Consider the following 17,932-nt stretch of genomic DNA (forward strand, 5'->3'; position numbering starts at 1 on the left):
TGATAATAATCTTCAAATATGACGAGCGTAATTGGTATGAGGAGAAATAATCCGACAGTGGGTTTGATATTGTTTAGTGGTATTCAAATTTGCAAGAGGTTACACTTGATGTAATTTTATCATATATATGTATATATATAGAGAAAGAGAGAGAGAGAGTTTTTAATCTCTTTACGTGTATTAATTTTCTTGTCCCCCTCCTTCGGTGGTAGGAGGAAGGGGTTGGATTTGCGCATGTCCATTTAAATAACGCGTCTTATAACTACCAATAGCATTTGTATTGGATTAATTAAAATAGATTGCTATCTAAAATTTAGATAGAAGTCCCAGTTAGGCATTCTCAATTTAAAATAACATCAGAGCTATAATACCTCTTTCTTTTGACTACATGCATCACTATACCGTGCCTCTTTGCCTTTATTTCAGTTGCATTATTCTTTGGCATACCTCTTCGCCTATTTGTCACTCCTCCTTGCCATAGAGAGGCGCAGAGGTGTGACATGAATTGTTGGAAATATATGGTCTAAGTTATGATTGCTGAGAAAATATACAATTCGTTTGGAAAAAAGAAATAATAAATTTGGTTTGATTGCTATGTTAGAGAAGGATTTTAAGTTTGAAGCTTGGAAAAAAGAAGATTTAGGGAGTGAGGAATCAAAGGCATTCTTAAACAGATGGAGATGAAGGAAAATGTTTGAAGCACTCATGGTATATGCTTTGAGAAACTACAATTAATACACGAGTATCCATGAGGAATTTCCCATGGGAAAGACTCAGTAATTGAAGGCATATCATGAGTGAATGGAGGTCACTTAATATAATAAAGTATACAAAATGAAGGAGAGTACAATGAAAACATTTACATAATGAGATGATCCTGAATATTTCCTTGAATGAATGATAGCTTCATGAACATAACATCAGTGCCATTATGCCTGCCAAAGGCAATATTCTCATTTCTCTCTTCAATTTTCAAACCTCTAAATATTTCTCTATTGTAGTAGATAAGGTTGACTTGGGCACTGCGCCAATTACACTCTCTTTCTTCTCTCCATTCTTGAAAAACAGCACAGTCGGAATGCTCCTGATTCCATACTGAGTGGCAATGTTGGGGCAGTCATCGGTGTTGAGCTTGCAGCAGATAATCTTCCCAGCATATTCTTTTGCCAGTTCATCAATCACAGGTGCAATCATCCTACATGGTCCGCACCATGGTGCCCAAAACTCCACCAGAACTGGGTTTTCACTTGCAATGACAAGGTTATTCCAGCTTGAATCTGTCACCACTTGAACTGCACAATCCAAGCAAGCATTTGGATAAGTTAGAAGGGTTGAAAATGTTCTCTGAAACTTTTGAGCTGATTTTTGGGGAGTAACTTTTCATAGAAAATGATAAACTACTGCAACCCAACTGCTTTCTGTTCTTCTCAGAATTCACCAATTCTAGGATGGGGAAGAAAACAAAGGCAAAATCTCAGGAGGTTATAATTATATGAAGTTAGGCCAAGCTAGAAAAGAAAAAGAAAAAAATAAAAAGGCTAAAGCAGCAAGGACAACAACATTTTGAACATCTCCAAGAGCCTGGGCCTTACAATCATGAGATATCTCTTTCTTACTACTCAATTGGAAAATTGAAAGGAAAAAATTAAACCTCCTATTAATTGTTCTCCTCTGAAGTTGCTTAAACACACACCCTTGAGTTGCTAGAATAAGATGAGAGGAGGAAATGCCTTTGTTAGTTCAGCTACCATATTTTGCTTAAATGTAAAAATATTTATTATCCCCACCTTGTGAATCTTGCAATAAATCAGTAATTGAGAGGGTTAGTACGTAGCTAACCTGCATCCACAGCTTCACGAGCCTTGCAGACAACACTTAATTGTCGGGATTTGCTGCTGAGGGAATGCGGGTAAGATGAAGATGACAAAGAGGATGTTTGTATGGGCTTCTTCAATCCGTTACAGATTGGCAAATTAAGCTTTTCTTTTGAAGAAAATGGATGATAACATTGTAGAGCAGCAGCTCTGCTACTGCACACTGTGCTCACTTGAAAGCAGTTCTCCAGAGCCATTCTTTTTTCTCTACAGTTTCTGGGTATATTTTTTTGTTTTTTGAAAGTCCGACTACTACAATATTTTCTATGATTCTTTTTGTTTTCTTTTTAAGTTTGTATTTTCGATATTTCTTTCTATTTTTGTAAGTGGATATTATTACAAGATTCTAAGGTGATAAGAGTGCTCAAATTCCTGTGGATGACATTGATGTAATGAACTCTCAATTTGTGCCACTCGATAGTAAGGAAAATCAACCAAAGTACTCACTTTTATGGAGAAATGGAAAAAAATCCTAAAACCACCCGGTTTCCAGGATTTATTGGTGGACCACAAACTTCTCATCCCTTTAGGAGCTTGACTATTGTTTTGTTCACACAGGGTTTTTAGGATAGCTTTTAATCTTTTTCAAGGATTCATTAAAATTGGACTAAATTTTCCTATCAAATGTTTTTATTTTTACAAACTAGTATTTATTACTTTCCAATTTATTCTTAGGAAACTGCTTTCACAGAAAATTACATAACAATCAATAAGCAAGTTAAAAGGCTTGTCAATCTAAACGGCTAGACCCTCATGATCTTGCAATAGGCCCTATGTATATAACGTATGGAGCTATATTTGACAAACGACGGCTTGCCTATATACAAAGCATCTTTGATGTCCTTTCTGCAAAGTCGAACCAGTTGCCCTGGTAATCTGGGATCTATAAGCTTTTATGTACTGAAATGAGCCATGGCTCATCATTTATTTTGTACGTTACAGAAGCTGCTATATTTAAATGCAGATGGACTAAACAAAATGATTAGGTAACAACAATTTCTACTTGAGGGTAATCTGGCACAGAAGCACAAGTGCCTTCTACAAACAAATTGAAATCAATCTGTCCCATCAAAATTGGTCTAAAGAAAAGCACTAACATAAGATCATGTATCATGTATCTATAGATCGTGTATCTATAAGTGGACATTGATCAACCCATACAAGTTCTCAAATCCTAAGGCCCAGCTTAGAATGAATACTCCTTCAAATCAGCCCTTGAGTCGCCCACTTCCACGTCAGCCATGCACTCTTCTTCGGTTAGGGGAGGGAGTTGCCTAGTCTTCCGCTTTACATTATGCCTGTGCCAGTCACTCTTGAAGTGATCCCTGAACTTGTTGGAATCACCGAAAAATGCATTGCAGGTACTACACTTAATTTGCTTCCCCTCTCCCTCGGCATTCTCATTTCCACCAGAAACAGTAGCCTGTTTTTGTAATTTCTCACTCAGTTGGGACTCAGAGTCGGCAGATGCCTTGGGTAGGTGTGCTGGGCCTGATGGCCCTTCCTCATAATCATCACAATTATCCACATGGCTGTCTTCCTCCAAATGCACAGAATGTGCAAGAAGTTCAAACCTTCCTTTCAGACCGCTCACAAATTCACTACAGTCCCGATATATACCAGGATCCATTTCACAAATCTGCAAGAAAATAAAACAAAGATTACACTTAGCTAAGCATTAATTTAAGAAATCTGCAAGACCCAAAAAAAAAAAAAAAAAAAAACCGTACGTAACACGAATTAGCTCTGCTAAGAAGTGATTTATGATTATGTATGTACAAGACTCCACCGAGATAACAACATGCTTGAAGTGCACCAATTGGTGTTATATTTTACCTAATTTAACCGAAGAAAACAAAACACATCCATGAAACACAAATGCTCTTTAGAAGAGAAGGATTCAAAATTCAACAATTATAAAATGATGTTTTGTTTTTCTACACCCAACAGAAAACATGAAGCACCTGGTGTGAATCTTGACTCGTACTTCTGTAGGAATATGAAGCACCTGGTATGCATCTTCAGTTGTACTTTTGTAGGGGGAGTCAAAGACCCCCCAAGTAACAGTGCTTCTTTCTCTCGCTTAATTGGTCATCACGATATTTGATTCTAGGTCTCTGGTGATAGTGCATAAAACTAAACAATTTAAATTGAGCACCAAGAGAATTTACTAGCTAAATTGAGTGACAGTGCATAAAACTAAACAACCTAAATTAACAAAAACCAAAAGTAGGTACACCCTGATCTATATCACAGGTTTCACACTCCTAGTAGGTATGGGTGCATTTCATTACTATCTAACGTAATCCTTTTCATCCTTTCCTATAAGGGCTCATCTTTGTATACTCTATGTATACTAGGGTTGTGCTCTTTTGTGCTTTATTAATGATATCAAATTACCTATATATAAAAAAAAAAAAAAAAAAAAGCAATACTGAACTAGCACCAAACAAATTGATTTTGAATAAGGAAATGTGTAAATCGAGACTTAAAACATTTCTTTGTAGACATGACAGGACCGGGACTTACGACAGATGGCTGACTTCCAGAATCATCTTTGGAGACGACGCTGGCATTCCACACATTCAGCTTCTCCAAAAGAGAGGAAAAATCCTTTTCTGGAACACAGATTCGTAATCTCATTGGGGACCGTTTTATTGGAAAGTGCTTCTGAAGCTCATGTATGACTTCTAGTGCCTGCATGTAAAATATGTCATTGGCGGGAAAACAAAGATTATGCATAGTATACCTTTTCACACCCTCGTACAATATACATTTGCAAGCGTAACACTTCTATTATTTTTCATAGACCCATCAATTGTTCTGTTAATATGTACCCATCAAATGCAGCAGATAGATTACCTGCTTCTTTGAGCTGCTATTTGGATCAACAGCAAAATGAATTTCATGCATAAGTCGCTCGATCATGCTAATAGTGTAAGGACGTTGTGTTTCAGCATTGAAGGTCTTCTGCATTACAATGGTAGCGATATCCCGAAACTGAATCGATAACTGAGACTCTCTCTCCTTCCCAGCCACTTGAAGCTCCCCTTTATCCAAAATCTGCCACCAACACACATATATGTATACGAGCAAAGTGACACATCTAAAAACAAATGAAACCAACATAGACAGTTTACTAGATTGAGTCAAAGGGCATCATAGTCTATATGACAGAACACACTGACCTCCAAGCATATCTTAGTTTGATCATCTGTTCCAAAAGCCGCAATCAAATCTTTAGACTTGGCTAGAACCCCTTTTGAAACATTTGAATAGACAGTATGTGACTGCAACACTTCGTCCAAATCTTTCTCTCTGTTCCCAAAATTCCATCACACTAAGTAACTATTCATATCTTGAAAATACCCACAAAGTCATCTAAAAATCATTGCTTAATTTATTCTTAATACTAGATTAAATTCTAAACATGGGTTACAAAAACAAAAATAAATATCACAAAATAAAAAATTTAGGGCTTGGGAAAAGAAGAGAGAGAGATAGAGAGACGTACACGCCAGAGCGCCAAGAGAGGACCTTGTTCTTGTAGCAAGCAACCTCAAAGCGAATGCCACGCTTCTTCAGGCGGACCACCGCCACATTCGTCAGCCTTTTTTGGCCTATCGGCTGCACAAGCTTCTGAGACATCTCTCCCTTTTGTTCTTCAGCACTTCTGAAAATCACCAAGGATTTCTTAAATAGTTTCATATAATCATATTAATCTATAAATAACAACTTTCATTCACAACACAAAATATTAATATTAAACGACTAAAATATCAATCTTAAAATTATTCACAAACTCCCATCAGTCAATTACCAAAAGATTCTAACTGCTATCTGAAAGGCAAGTAAGACTAAGTTCATGATCAGAAACTCATATTATTGTAAGGCCCTGAAATGAAATACTGAAAACTTCATAAAACATCAAAACATTTGTATTAACAAAACAATTCCTGTATCTTCCAAGGAATAATTTGTTCAAACGAAGCGGAGCAAGACCATTTATAAGTTCTGTATGGTGATAGATGGTTCACTTTTTGGTTCCTGTTTTGCATAGGAAAAATGTAACTAGTTGAGGGAGGTTTGTTTGGTGAGTTGCTGATTAGCAACCGAATACCAGTTCGCTGTTTTAGTAACTGGTTTGTTTGCTTGGTAAATGAAAGCTTACTCATTTCAAAAAAATAAAGAAATAAGAGTTGCGATACATTAATCTAAGCGGCTATCAATCAAATACATAGAATGCAATTCTTTTTTGAACATCTAAGGGCTGCCCATCACAAGTCTTGACCCGGGAAGTTTTACACACGCATGGGTTGCCAGGGAAAATATTGACCAACCAGTAACGGAATATGGAAAAGCACAGTGAAACCATCACTACTCAAAAACTCTGTAAGCTTACATATAGAAAAACACATGGAAAAGCACAGTGAAACCAGTAAAGGAAATGATAATAAATAAACTTTCGGTATACTAACAATGATCGATTGCATGCACAAACTGATAAACACTAACCAATACAGATAAAACAACAAAAACCATAAAAGGGTTTTCATTTCCATGGTGGTCAGAGTGAGTAATCGTAAGAACTCACGGTGGGAGGAGAAATTGGAGGAGAGAGAGAGAGAGAGAGAGAGAGAGAGAGAGAGAGAGGGGTGAGAGATAGAAACAGAGAGAGGGGCGAGAGAGAGAGAGGATTCTGTGGGGGTTGACGATGCAGTGAGAGATACATGCGAGGATTCAACAGAAAAAGACTATGCAGAGAGAGATACCTGGGGGACGAAGTCAGTCGTGGCGTTGGGTGTCGAGGGTTCGGGCTTTTGTGGGAAGTTCTGCGATCATTTCTCTTTATTCATGTTTATTTTAAATCCGCCCCGAACCTATGGGGTAGAAACAACGGAGCGGATATAATCGCTCCGGATCCGCTAATATTTATAACCGCTTTAATTATAAAAAATTACTGATGAAGTGGTTAGCAATTTTGAGCAATTTTAGGAGTAGGAAAAAACGATTAATAACCGCTAACTGCCTATCCTTATATATAATAATATAAATATATATTTTATATTAAAAATATAACATTAAAACAATGTGATTTTGGTGTTTAACACGATGTCGTTTTAATTACGAATTAGAGATAGGGTTTTATCGTATTCATTTTTTTTAAAAATATTTTGACTCAAAATTATTTAAATAAACGCAAAAAAATATGCTTTTGGCAGTTGCAATTAGTGGACACTAACCGCGACCGCTCGTATACCCCTACCGGCCCGAATTATTTTTAATCCTGATGCTGGACCCAAGCCCCATGCTTTTAGAAACCGGGTCATATTATTGGGCCGACCCGTGTAATTTGCAGCCTCGTTCAACACGTATCCAAGGGTTTGCCTACTGAGATTTGGGAGTCCTGTTGCCTCGACTTCGAAGGTCCTCTCACTCTCTCTCTCTCTGTGAACGACAGTCCGAAATATGCTGTCCCCAAACCAGAAATTCAAAGCTTTGTCTTCCGAGGAAGATAGTTCGAGCAACAATACCCAGCCCTCCAATTTCTTCGATATCTACGGACCTCAAGTAACCCTCCTTCTGTACTTTACTTTCGATTTTCTGTTTATTTCTTGCTTTAACTTTTTATCTTTGTTAATTCCTGCGCTTTCAATTGATTATTCTGTACTCTTAGTTTAAAAAGAAAAGGAAAGTAGTATTTGCTTGTTTTGGCGATATATGTGGCATCTAACCTAACTACATATGAGGCTATCTTCTCTTTAAAAGTCATCACACAATTTTTTTTTGGGATGGTCTTTTCGTAATCTGCAATGATACTTGAGAAAATTCATTTTGGCTTAATATATAAAGAAAAAAAAAAGCTTTTCTATGTGCCAAGAATGCTGGTCCGGTGGCTCTTGGAATATTTTCAATTTTAGTGGTTGGTGGATTGTGTTTAATCCTATGATTTTTGGGAGACTTATCCTATTGAAAGATTGGAATGTTGGACGCATGACGGCACAACACTTGGGTGAGGGTTATATTACTTAAGGATTACTGTTATGCTTCCTCTGCTACTAGGATTATTTTTATGAGTAATGCTATATTACCTATCAAAAAAAGAAAAAAAAAGAGTAATGTTATATACCACGAATTGGGATTTCTGACAAAATAGCTGTCTAAATTGCTAGCACATTGTGTGAGAGCTCATATGAGACACACCTGCTCAAATAAATGTTGTGTTGCCTGGCCACTTACTTGGGCAGGTGGGTCCCATATAGATTCTCTCAATGTAGCAATTTGGGCAACTAATTGCTATAGATGTTGGTCCATATACTATATCATTATCTCATCACTATTCCACTATGTTGATGTGGTATTGCCAATCCACCCTTAGATCTGCCATTATTAAAAGAAAAGAAAATCCAATGATGGATTGACAATGCCACATCAGCGCAGTGGGATAATGATGGGTGGGATATTAGTCTGGCATATAGCATTGCTCAAGCACATATATATATATATATGTGTGTGTGTGTGTGTGTGTGTGTGTGTGTGTGTCTATTTATGTATGTAGATATCATGTGTGAATTTTCACTAGTTGTTGTGTTTGATGCACCATGTCCATGCTGAATCACGACATTTGTGTATTTGTCCAAGTATCATAGATATTCTTTGATATGCCTTTTCAGAGTAAGGCAGAAATTGTTTTCAAGAAGCCAGAAGCTAATTCAACTTTGAATCTTGAAGTAGGTCTCTGCAAACATCTAAATTTCTTGGAATGTTGATTAATTGTAGCATAAAATCAAGTATAAGTTTGATTGGAGTTTGATTGTGATGCAGGATGTTCAAGGGCTTGTAACTTGGGTGCTTGCTGAAGGATTCATGCCATCATGGGTTTTCATTAAGGTAAAGAAAAGATTTATGTATTCCTTCACGCATTATCATAGTAGCATACTAATAGTGAGCTCAAAACGATACGTGATTCAACTATATGCTTTGGTTAGAGATTGTTTTATTTTCTGACTAAGATTTCCTGAACTTTATTGTGCTTGTGACCAAGTAATGTTGCACATTGACTTCATTTGGGGCCATACTGGGCAATGCATGCTTGTGGGTGTATGTCTTGTTACTTTTGGCATAAATGAGCATATACCTATGAGGTCCTTTTGAGCTCCTATATTGCAAAAGAAGACACGTCATTAAGGTGGCTTTTCTTTTAAATATTAGATAATGTGTCATATACCTATGAGACCCTCTTGATAATTTTGTTATCTTTTGCTTCACAACCCCATATTCTTGAATTTTGATTTTTCAGCCCTCTTAACACATGAATGATTTGTTCATGGCTTCTGTACTCTATTGTACAACTCAACAACATTTGGTCATGGCTTCTGTACTAGTGTACAACTCAACTACAACCCATAGTAATTGGGGTTTGCATCCTTTTTTTTTTTTGATAACGTAGGAGAACTTTACTCAGATTAATTGCACGTCGCAAACGCATACTGTACAACAATCCTCACCGTTAATCAAACTCCTACGAGTAACTGACCCCACCCGCCAGAACCAGTTACCAGTTAATTGGGGTTTGCATCCTAACTGACATGTGATAGAAGTTACTGATACAACAGTCTTATGAACTGCAGAACAAGCCTCTTATTCCAAAAGTGGTTATGCTATATGTCCCGGGCCTGGACGCAGCTTTGTACTTATCACAGTCTAAAATACTTTCTAGTTTCAAAGAATGCTGCGGCAATCCGAGGGCCGTTTTAGCTCTTAGGTTGGTAATAATGTTTTTATTCCTTTTGCCGCTTCAAAATATTTTATGTCTATCTTTCTCTTCTGTGCATTCCTTAAGAGTTTTTGTTGTTTGTTATATACTAGCTGTGTATCAGATGGAATGCAGACAATAGATGCCCTTCTAACATGCAAGCGGAAAAGAAAGAGAGATGAAAGTAATTCAGTGTTAAGGAAATCTAATCTGGCATCTGAACAAGGTATTTAGTCATTATCCTGTCTTGAATTCATCATTTGCTTGATAAAATAAGGTGTTCAATAGTTTTCTAACTGAGGGATTGTGCTATTAAAACTTGTATGAGTGGAATGGCTAGCCAAGCTTTTGAAGATGAGTCCGTATTTATTTTGTTTCAGTAATTTTTATTAGGTAAAAAGAAGGCATTCAATTTGTTGCATACTTATTGACAGTGGTGCAGTTGCTTGCTTTGCTACTGACTCCAATATGGCCAGCAGTCTGTTATATTGCACTTTGTAGCTGGCCCATTTCATCATTGCTAATTCAATAATGCAAAACCTGGATGCAAGAGCAGGAAACAATGGATGTAGAAATTGGACTTTCTTTCCTGGAGTGGGGTGTTCTTGGGTTAAAACCTTAACTCTAGGTTTGCCCGGAAGGATAGAGAAGGGATGAAAAGTGGTAGAAGGGAAATGGGAAGGGAGAATAAAGAGCCTCCCTTTGGTAGGAAGGAGAAGGGGAGGGAGGGGGAGGCAAAAGCCCCTGGCCCCACCAAAATCCATCCACCCCACCCACCTACTTTGGGCAGGCTAGAGAAGGGAGAGACAGCCTCTTAAGGCAAGTGTTAATTTTAAGTTTCATCCTAACTTGAACCCATTTAAATCATGTCATAGTAGTAAAATTATATCTTTTATTCTTTCATTCCCTTATCTTTTTCTTTCTTTCTACCAAACAACAAGAGGGGGAGGTGAACTCTCCTGACTTCCTCCCTCCCCCTTCTTCCCTCCCATCTCCATCTCTCTTCTATGCTTTGTATCCCTCCTACCACACATAGTGTACAGGAAAATATGAATGAGATTGGGATGGAAACAAATAAAACGCTGTATGCTGCTTGAGTAAAGCTTAATCATGCCCTGTTCTCTTTTGTGGCCTTTTTCACACTATTAATTAACCAACACACACCTGCATCTGGGAAGAGCAATTTCTAAACCAGCAAGGTCAAGCGAACTGCAAAACTGTTTTAGCAGTTTTCAGTTCAACGACCAGTTCACAAGGGTCAAAAGGGGTTTACTTTGAAGACAATCATAGAGATTAACGAGGGCTGGTCCTAAGACCAGTAAAGAGTCCAACCAGTTGGACAGGCTGGTCCAGACTAGACTCTGAACAATGGTTACAGACGTGTTCATTGCTTTGTTCAAAGTAAAAATATTTAACCTCTTCTCAAAACAATCTTTTGTATCTATATACTGACATGGCATCTTCACTATGCAGAACGATGTGTTACCATTGCAGATATGCCATCCCGTGTGGAACTTATGAAAGACCTACCTTTCCCTGTTACATATTATACCCTTACAGTGAAAGAACTAGAAGACAATGGATATTGTCTCAATCAGCCAGGTGAAATAAATATACTCCTGTGATTCATATATAATTTAGTTTTGCTAGTGAAGTTTGTTAAAATTTCTTTTGTTTATATGTTAGATGGTTCCCTAACTTCTGTATCTGTAATGCAGGTTTTCTTTCTACTCTTCCCGCTCCTTTAGGATCTTCATTCTATGAAATGCTAGCACTTGATTGCGAGATGGTAAGTCCGTATGTGTGAGTTTAGAAAATGCTTTTAATGTCTAGTGATTTATAATGAGTTTAACTTCTGCTAAATTTGAACTTAAAGGAACACGGTGGCCGAAAACGTAGCACTTTCTTCTATTGTTATCATAGCATTCTTGTTAGTGGGTCCTCAATTGGTGGAATTTCCATCAATTGGTCCTCTCTGGGCCTATACAAGCATGCTTGTTGTTACTTTTGGAGTGAGGTGAATGACCTACAATTGCTAAATTTGATGGCAATGTTTTATTGAGTGAAACCAGAAATTAGACATGCATCATGTTTCCATTATGGGTATATTTGATGCTTTTTTGGCATTTTGTCCCACTCAAAGTGAAAAATAAGTGATGTCTTCTTTCTTGGAAGGGTAAAACCTTCAGCAACCTCACTGATTCTGTGGCTTTTGTGCGAGTATTGATGGTTATTTTATCCTTTTACATTTCTTATTTATGCTTGTTGGCCTTAACTCTTTTTCTCCAATTTTGTCTTGATGATAATTTTACCCTTGATCACCAGTATTAATGTATATTAGAAAATGCTTTGATCATTTGATAAACTCATGTTGGGGTGTAACACCTATTTTTAGTTTCCCTTATATCTTCTTATCTGGCATCTCATTTAACTGCAAAATTTAAAGCTGTCTGTAATGGTCATGAAGTACTCTTGGTGATGTTGCATTCATTTGCTTGATCTAAAAGAAGTCTAAATAATTAGAAAATTAGATACAAGGACCTGGTACAATACATGAAAACCTCACTTGCTGAAAAGAAAAAATGGAAAAAGTGAAAGCCTAGGCTATGTTTGACCACTAGTACATGTCTCTTGACACCCAGATGTCTTTCTATAATTCATCATTTGTGCTTGATCTTGATTTGCCCTGTTCTCGTTGCGTCTAGACTGTTTAAATGTTTCTTTGATTCCATAACTTTGATTTTGTAATGATCTCTCATTATAAGACTCTGACTTTTGCCTGATATATGTGATCAATTTTAGCAATTTATTTATTTATTTTTTGTATTTACTTAGTTTTATTATCTAATACTTGAGCACCTTTGCTTCTGGCATTTCATTGATTGTTGTTGAATTTAGTGTCACATTAATATGTTCTATTTTTTCTGATTAATTTATTTCAGTTTTAACATATGAAATTATACTATACCAAGACAGGCAGAACATAATTTGGTCCCTCTAGGTGGAATTTCCTACTGGAGAGTCACATACTTGCATTTGAACTTAAAATTTTAAATCTAGGTTGTTTATTTGCTGAAAGTTGCCTTTTAGAGGTTGAATATAAGTAAATGTTTATAGTTAGAATAGTGGTTCATTTTGAATTTGTCTTCTCTTCAAATGACTTGTTGGTAGTGACAGTACAAATTTTTCTTAGCAAATAGTTCGCTCATGCACTTACATTGTCTTTTTCTTTTCTTTTTTGGTTATTTTGGTAGTGTATCACAAGTGAGGGTTTTGAGCTTACAAGGGTGACCTTGGTGGATATAAAAGGAGAGGTATGCTCAAGCTAATTTTGCTTTTAACCCAATTTTGCAAAAGGAAGTGGCTATGAACAACATTTTTTGAAGTCAAGGCTATCTTTCTGTTGATTTTAGACTTGGATTTGTTCACTAAAAGTTGCCCTTGGGTGCCTAAATATCTATTTGTCTTGTGCGGGTCAATATGCTTGCATGAGTTTATGTGAATGAAATTGACTCTTATTATATTCATTTCCCAATGTGTTACAACATTGACATTCAACTTATGCCAGACCCCTCTCTCTCTCTCTCTCTCCCCGTCTCTCTTTTAAAATTCCAACATGATTTCATTTTTTCTTTTTAGAAGTAATTCAATCTTATTAGAAGCTGCAAAGGGGCACAATCAAAGTACATATGAAGAAGAAAAACAAAAATCTAGAAATTCTAGAAAAATTAGAGAAACGAGAACTGATGCGGGAGTACACATGAACTGATAAGTAATTCAGTCTTGCATGAGTTTATGTGAATGAAGTTGACTCTTATTATATTCATTTCCCAATGTGTTACAACATTGACATTCAACTTATGCCAGACCCCCTCCCCCCTTCTCTCTCTCTTTGTCTCTCTTTTAAAATTCCAACATGATTTCAACCACCCACAAATCTAGAGAAGTCCCTCCACCCCCTCTTAATGTTTTTCCACACCCCAACCTTGTAGGGTCCAAAAACCTCATTGGAACACCACTCTCCCCACATGTTTCCAAATTTAGCTTCAACCACCGATTTCCACAAGGCCTCATCCTCTGTGTTGTAATGCCATAACCATTTCCCCAAGAGAGCTCTATTAAACATGTTTCTAATCCCCAAATTGCCTAGAGACAACGAAGTACAAATCTTTGCCCAGTTGACTAGGGTGGAATTTAAGCTCATCACCAACTCTGCCCCACAGGAAGCCCCTTTGAAGTTTCTCAATATGGTAAGCAACTCCAACCGCAATGGGGAAAGAAGGCGGGAAAAAGGACAAGAAATAAGTGGGGAAATTGGATAAAGTACTTCTAATCAATGTGAGCCTATGCTAGTGCTCTATGGAGTACTTATTAAAATCACTATCATCATCTTCATTGATGTCTTATATCCTTTTGTGGGATTCACAACATGGCAAAGCGTTGTATTTAAATCTCTATATACCTGGATCCATATCCTCCAGAATTTTGAGTATCCATTCTTCATTAACTTTGGGTATAAATGCCTCATTTTAATTTTGTAGATGTTTGAATTAAAAGAAGTACTAAGCAAATTTGGATTGCCATTAACGATCTTTGTCTTGGACATCTAACTAGGCCTGATTGAATTTTCCCAGGTTGTGCTAGATAAATTGGTTAAACCATCAAACGCTATCATTGACTACAACACCAGGTACACCTTCGTTTAAGCTTCCAGTAAACCTTTTTTTGAATATTTTTCACTAGCTTTTTAAAATTATTTTGGGTTTTTTGGTATCTTGTGTTTTGATAAAAAAAGAAAAAATAAAAGCAAGTTGGAATACTTACTAAGAACCCTTTTTCCTTAGATATGTTATTCATATTGTGGAGTTGATCAAAACAAAAACTAGCAACTTGCTGGCATTTTGGATATCAAATTTCCATGTGTTGTTTTGATACTTTTTCTATATTTGGTGATTGTTATTAGTCCCTACTAACTTAATTGTACAAATTGTTTTTTCCTTGAGAAAGCTTCTTTATTCCAATTCCCTGTAGAAACCCAAATTGACTGATTCCCACTAGGATTTCTGAAATCAAAAGAACACTTGAGGACTCTCTCTCTCTCTCTCTCTCTCTCTCTCTCTCTCTCTCTCTATGCATGTATATATGAGTGTGTCAAAAGTGATTTGACTTCACTCTTTGCCATTAGTAATCATTCATCACGGATATTCAGGTTTAGTGGAATCACATGTGAGATGTTAATTGGGGTCACTACAAGTCTCAAGGAAATTCAGGTTCGTTACTTGTTCTTGTTTTCCTTCGTTTGTTTGCCTGCTTGATTCATCATGATTGCATGCTGTTCTTCACTGATCGATTGCATGTTAAGACTACTGTTTTCTGATTTATTTACAGTTGCTTCCATATTCAGGAAGTTTTGCTAAAGCTGGTTTACAAGGAGACCATCCTAGTTGGGCATTCCTTGGAGAATGATTTGTTAGCACTAAAGATCTCTCATGATTTGGTAATTGATACCGCAGTATTATACAAGCACCCCCGTGGTTCATCTCACAAAACTGCTCTGAGAGTTCTTGCCAGGAGATATCTGTCTCAGGAGATACAACAGTCAGGCAATGGTCATGACAGTATTGAAGATGCAAGAGCTACTATGGAACTAGCACTCTTAAAGATTCGACATGGCAAGTAATTTTTTTTCCATGCTTTTGCATTGAACCATTTGTGAAAGGAAAATAGGGCAATAGTGGAGATTGGGTTGGTCGATAGATTGATTATTGGATAGCTGCAACTTGGAAGTTCTTTTAGAAAACATACTTGTGTATGCTTATTAAGAAAAGTGCATAGAAGATATTAACTATCTTTGTTAATTTCATAGCTATTTTAAAACAAAATTAGGTCCATTTCAACAAATATAGGCCCTGTGAGGAGCCATATTTCAATTACTTGAGGTTCCCTAGGAATTGAGGCAATGAATGGAGCCACTACAAAGTTCCTTGAGTTACGAAGGTAAGTGGTGGTGATATGGTGATACTAGCATAGATGTCATTGCCATCATGGTTATCCTTTTAAGTCATTCAATCGCCTTCTCCATAATTATACTTCCCTGGATGCACATCTTCTCTTCAGTTTCAGTTTCTATTGCTCGAGTCCCTCACTTTTGGGATATTGAGCATCCTTCATTGTTATCTTTCTTTTGCTAGGCGAACAAGCAGCGAATTACACAAAGTACTTATCATCCATAAAACACGTGGTGCATTTGCTTTCCAATACACTAATTTTGATGATCCAGAAATGTATTTTTCTTCCCTGATTTATAATTGAAAAATGACATTCTATTTCTTATAATTTTTGGACAAAACCAGTTTTAGTTTTTAACATGATGACTAGCTTATCACTTTTTGGCTTCCAATGAAACAATGTATGAGTTGTATATAGGTCTACCCCTATTTATTTTGGGGTAAATGACATTCTAAGTTCCTGTTATCTGTTTGCAGTAAAGCATCTTCTAGGTAACTTAAATATGAGACATAGGAAAATTTTCTGTCAAAATATATCAAATTTTCTTCTGTAAACCCCTTAGAGTTTGTAGTCACACTCCTTGTGACGTTCTTATTTTGTTTGAATAAATTTCTATTGCTTGTAAAAAAAACAAAACAAAAAAAAAGCGATGTAGAAGCATATTTGTCCAATCTGACCTATTCCTTTGGCTCTTTTGCTCTTAAAATTAGGGCCTGAATTTGGTTCACCTCCATCATACATGAGGGAAAAGCTCCTTACAGTTTTGAGTCAGTCTGGCAAAACCTCTTCTTTCATTGATGATATCTCTATAGTGAAGCGATATTCCTCTGGGTCATCCCATGCCATTCCTGTGTGCTCTGATGATGCAGCTCTGGCAAAGTCCACAAAGGAGGTAGATCTTATAATGGGTTGTAAATGTCCCTTTCTCTTCTTGGTGTTAACGGTCTGCATAACAAGCTTGTTACATCTGTTATTGCTTTCAGGTGAAGAATGAACAGGTACACTTTGTCTGGACTCGATTCTCAGAACTGAATTCCTATTTCAGAAAACAAGCAGAGGATGTAGAGAAATTGAATGGAAGACTTGCAGAGATGATGTCATTGCTTACATGTCGTAAGAAGTCTGCTAACAGAAAAGGCATCAAATGCAGCGTCACGCCTGAGCTAAAGGAAATACTAACTCTCATGGATGCTAGAATACGTAGCCTTTATAATGCATTACCCACTAATGCCATGCTTATAATTTGCACTGGCCATGGAGACACAGCAATTGTCCATAGGTATGTTCATTCGACCTGTTTTATTCAGTTACCATGTCATGTTTCTTTCTGCGCATTCCAAACAGATATAACATTATACTTCAAATGCCATGTAGCTGGCAACGTATTTTCATCAATATTTCCTTACATTCAGATGATTTTTGATATCTTTGGAGTTCATACATCATGTAGTAGAAGTGAGCTTTGTATTCTAACCTTTCCTTTTCTTTTTCTTTTTTTCTTTTTTGATTTTGCTTTTTATAACACAATCATCATATTTAAATATGGTGGCACTGCTACTAGCTTAGAAGGATGGCTGTCAACTTAAACACAATGAAATACCACTTAGTATTATTCAGCTTCTTGTTGCTGGTCATGAACACATTAATGGGAATAGCATACACTCATCCCACCCTGATATATTGTACCATTTATTGGGAAAAATGCATTTGCACTTCCTGTTGTTTGCAGGTCCTGAAATTGAGAGAATGAATAAATAGCTTATGCCGTTAGCAGAATCTAACTATAAAAATCTGACCAAACATCAGATACCACCACTAGTAGTTTTTCACCGATTTCTTTATTTTAGGTTTATTTTCTATGTTAATTGTGTGTGCGCACACATGAGAGAGCGGTCAGAGATGTAGTCCATGGCATTCAATAGTGAAGACAATTTTCTCCTCTGCAAGGTTGAATCAATTGGAATTGGTCTCTTTATGTCTGATGTTTGTTCATCTTCTGTCTTGCATGGAATGAAGGTTGAGGAAAATGCTTGCAGAGCGGGGTGAAACCAGTATCTGCCGCGAGAAGCTAGTAAAGGTCTTGGAAGAGCTCCAGGCCCAAGCTGAGGTGGCTCTGTGTTTTGTAGGTGTAAAGCATTGAGTATAAAAATATGCATGTCTTAATTATTCTCATTATCTTGTAATTTTAGTGGGATCATTTGCTACAGCAACGACGTCCTCAAAATTTTGATAGAAATAGGCACCAACACGATTGTTGGGAAAAAACAAAAAAAAAAGGTTGTAAGATGTAGTT

General features: G+C 36.8%; 3 protein-coding genes across 4 annotated transcripts; 1 reads left to right on the top strand and 2 right to left on the bottom strand.

The window, feature by feature from the left end:
- Window positions 1–794: 794 nt before the first annotated feature.
- On the bottom strand, window positions 795–2,150 carry LOC132183616 (uncharacterized). Its single transcript, XM_059596973.2, has 2 exons — window positions 1,840–2,150; window positions 795–1,292 (listed from the first exon to the last, which is right to left on the bottom strand). Exons 1-2 carry the CDS (start codon window positions 2,069–2,071, stop codon window positions 973–975), a joined length of 552 nt encoding a protein of 183 aa, XP_059452956.1. The 5' UTR covers window positions 2,072–2,150; the 3' UTR covers window positions 795–972.
- Window positions 2,151–2,823: 673 nt separating this feature from the next.
- LOC132183615 (sequence-specific DNA binding transcription factor) lies at window positions 2,824–6,736 on the bottom strand. Its single transcript, XM_059596972.2, has 6 exons — window positions 6,647–6,736; window positions 5,389–5,547; window positions 5,063–5,192; window positions 4,737–4,937; window positions 4,404–4,571; window positions 2,824–3,513 (listed from the first exon to the last, which is right to left on the bottom strand). The coding sequence occupies exons 2-6, from the start codon at window positions 5,520–5,522 to the stop codon at window positions 3,061–3,063; spliced, it is 1,086 nt and encodes a 361-aa protein (XP_059452955.1). The 5' UTR covers window positions 5,523–5,547; window positions 6,647–6,736; the 3' UTR covers window positions 2,824–3,060.
- Window positions 6,737–7,269: 533 nt separating this feature from the next.
- LOC132183614 (Polynucleotidyl transferase, ribonuclease H-like superfamily protein) lies at window positions 7,270–17,923 on the top strand. 2 transcript variants are annotated; one of them, XM_059596970.2, is made up of 14 exons: window positions 7,270–7,445; window positions 8,549–8,605; window positions 8,700–8,765; window positions 9,506–9,639; window positions 9,744–9,856; window positions 11,104–11,232; window positions 11,349–11,419; window positions 12,885–12,944; window positions 14,265–14,320; window positions 14,840–14,900; window positions 15,035–15,302; window positions 16,350–16,531; window positions 16,623–16,918; window positions 17,656–17,923. In XM_059596970.2, exons 1-14 carry the CDS (start codon window positions 7,344–7,346, stop codon window positions 17,777–17,779), a joined length of 1,719 nt encoding a protein of 572 aa, XP_059452953.2. In that variant the 5' UTR covers window positions 7,270–7,343; the 3' UTR covers window positions 17,780–17,923. The 2 variants fall into 2 exon arrangements, with proteins under 2 accessions (XP_059452953.2, XP_059452954.2); XM_059596971.2 differs by lacking the exon at window positions 7,270–7,445 and having other exon boundaries at window positions 8,549–8,609.
- Window positions 17,924–17,932: the final 9 nt, after the last annotated feature.

Source organism: Corylus avellana, chromosome 7, assembly GCF_965113065.1.
Source record: "Corylus avellana chromosome 7, dhCorAvel1.hap1.2, whole genome shotgun sequence".
Lineage (NCBI taxonomy): Eukaryota > Viridiplantae > Streptophyta > Magnoliopsida > Fagales > Betulaceae > Corylus > Corylus avellana.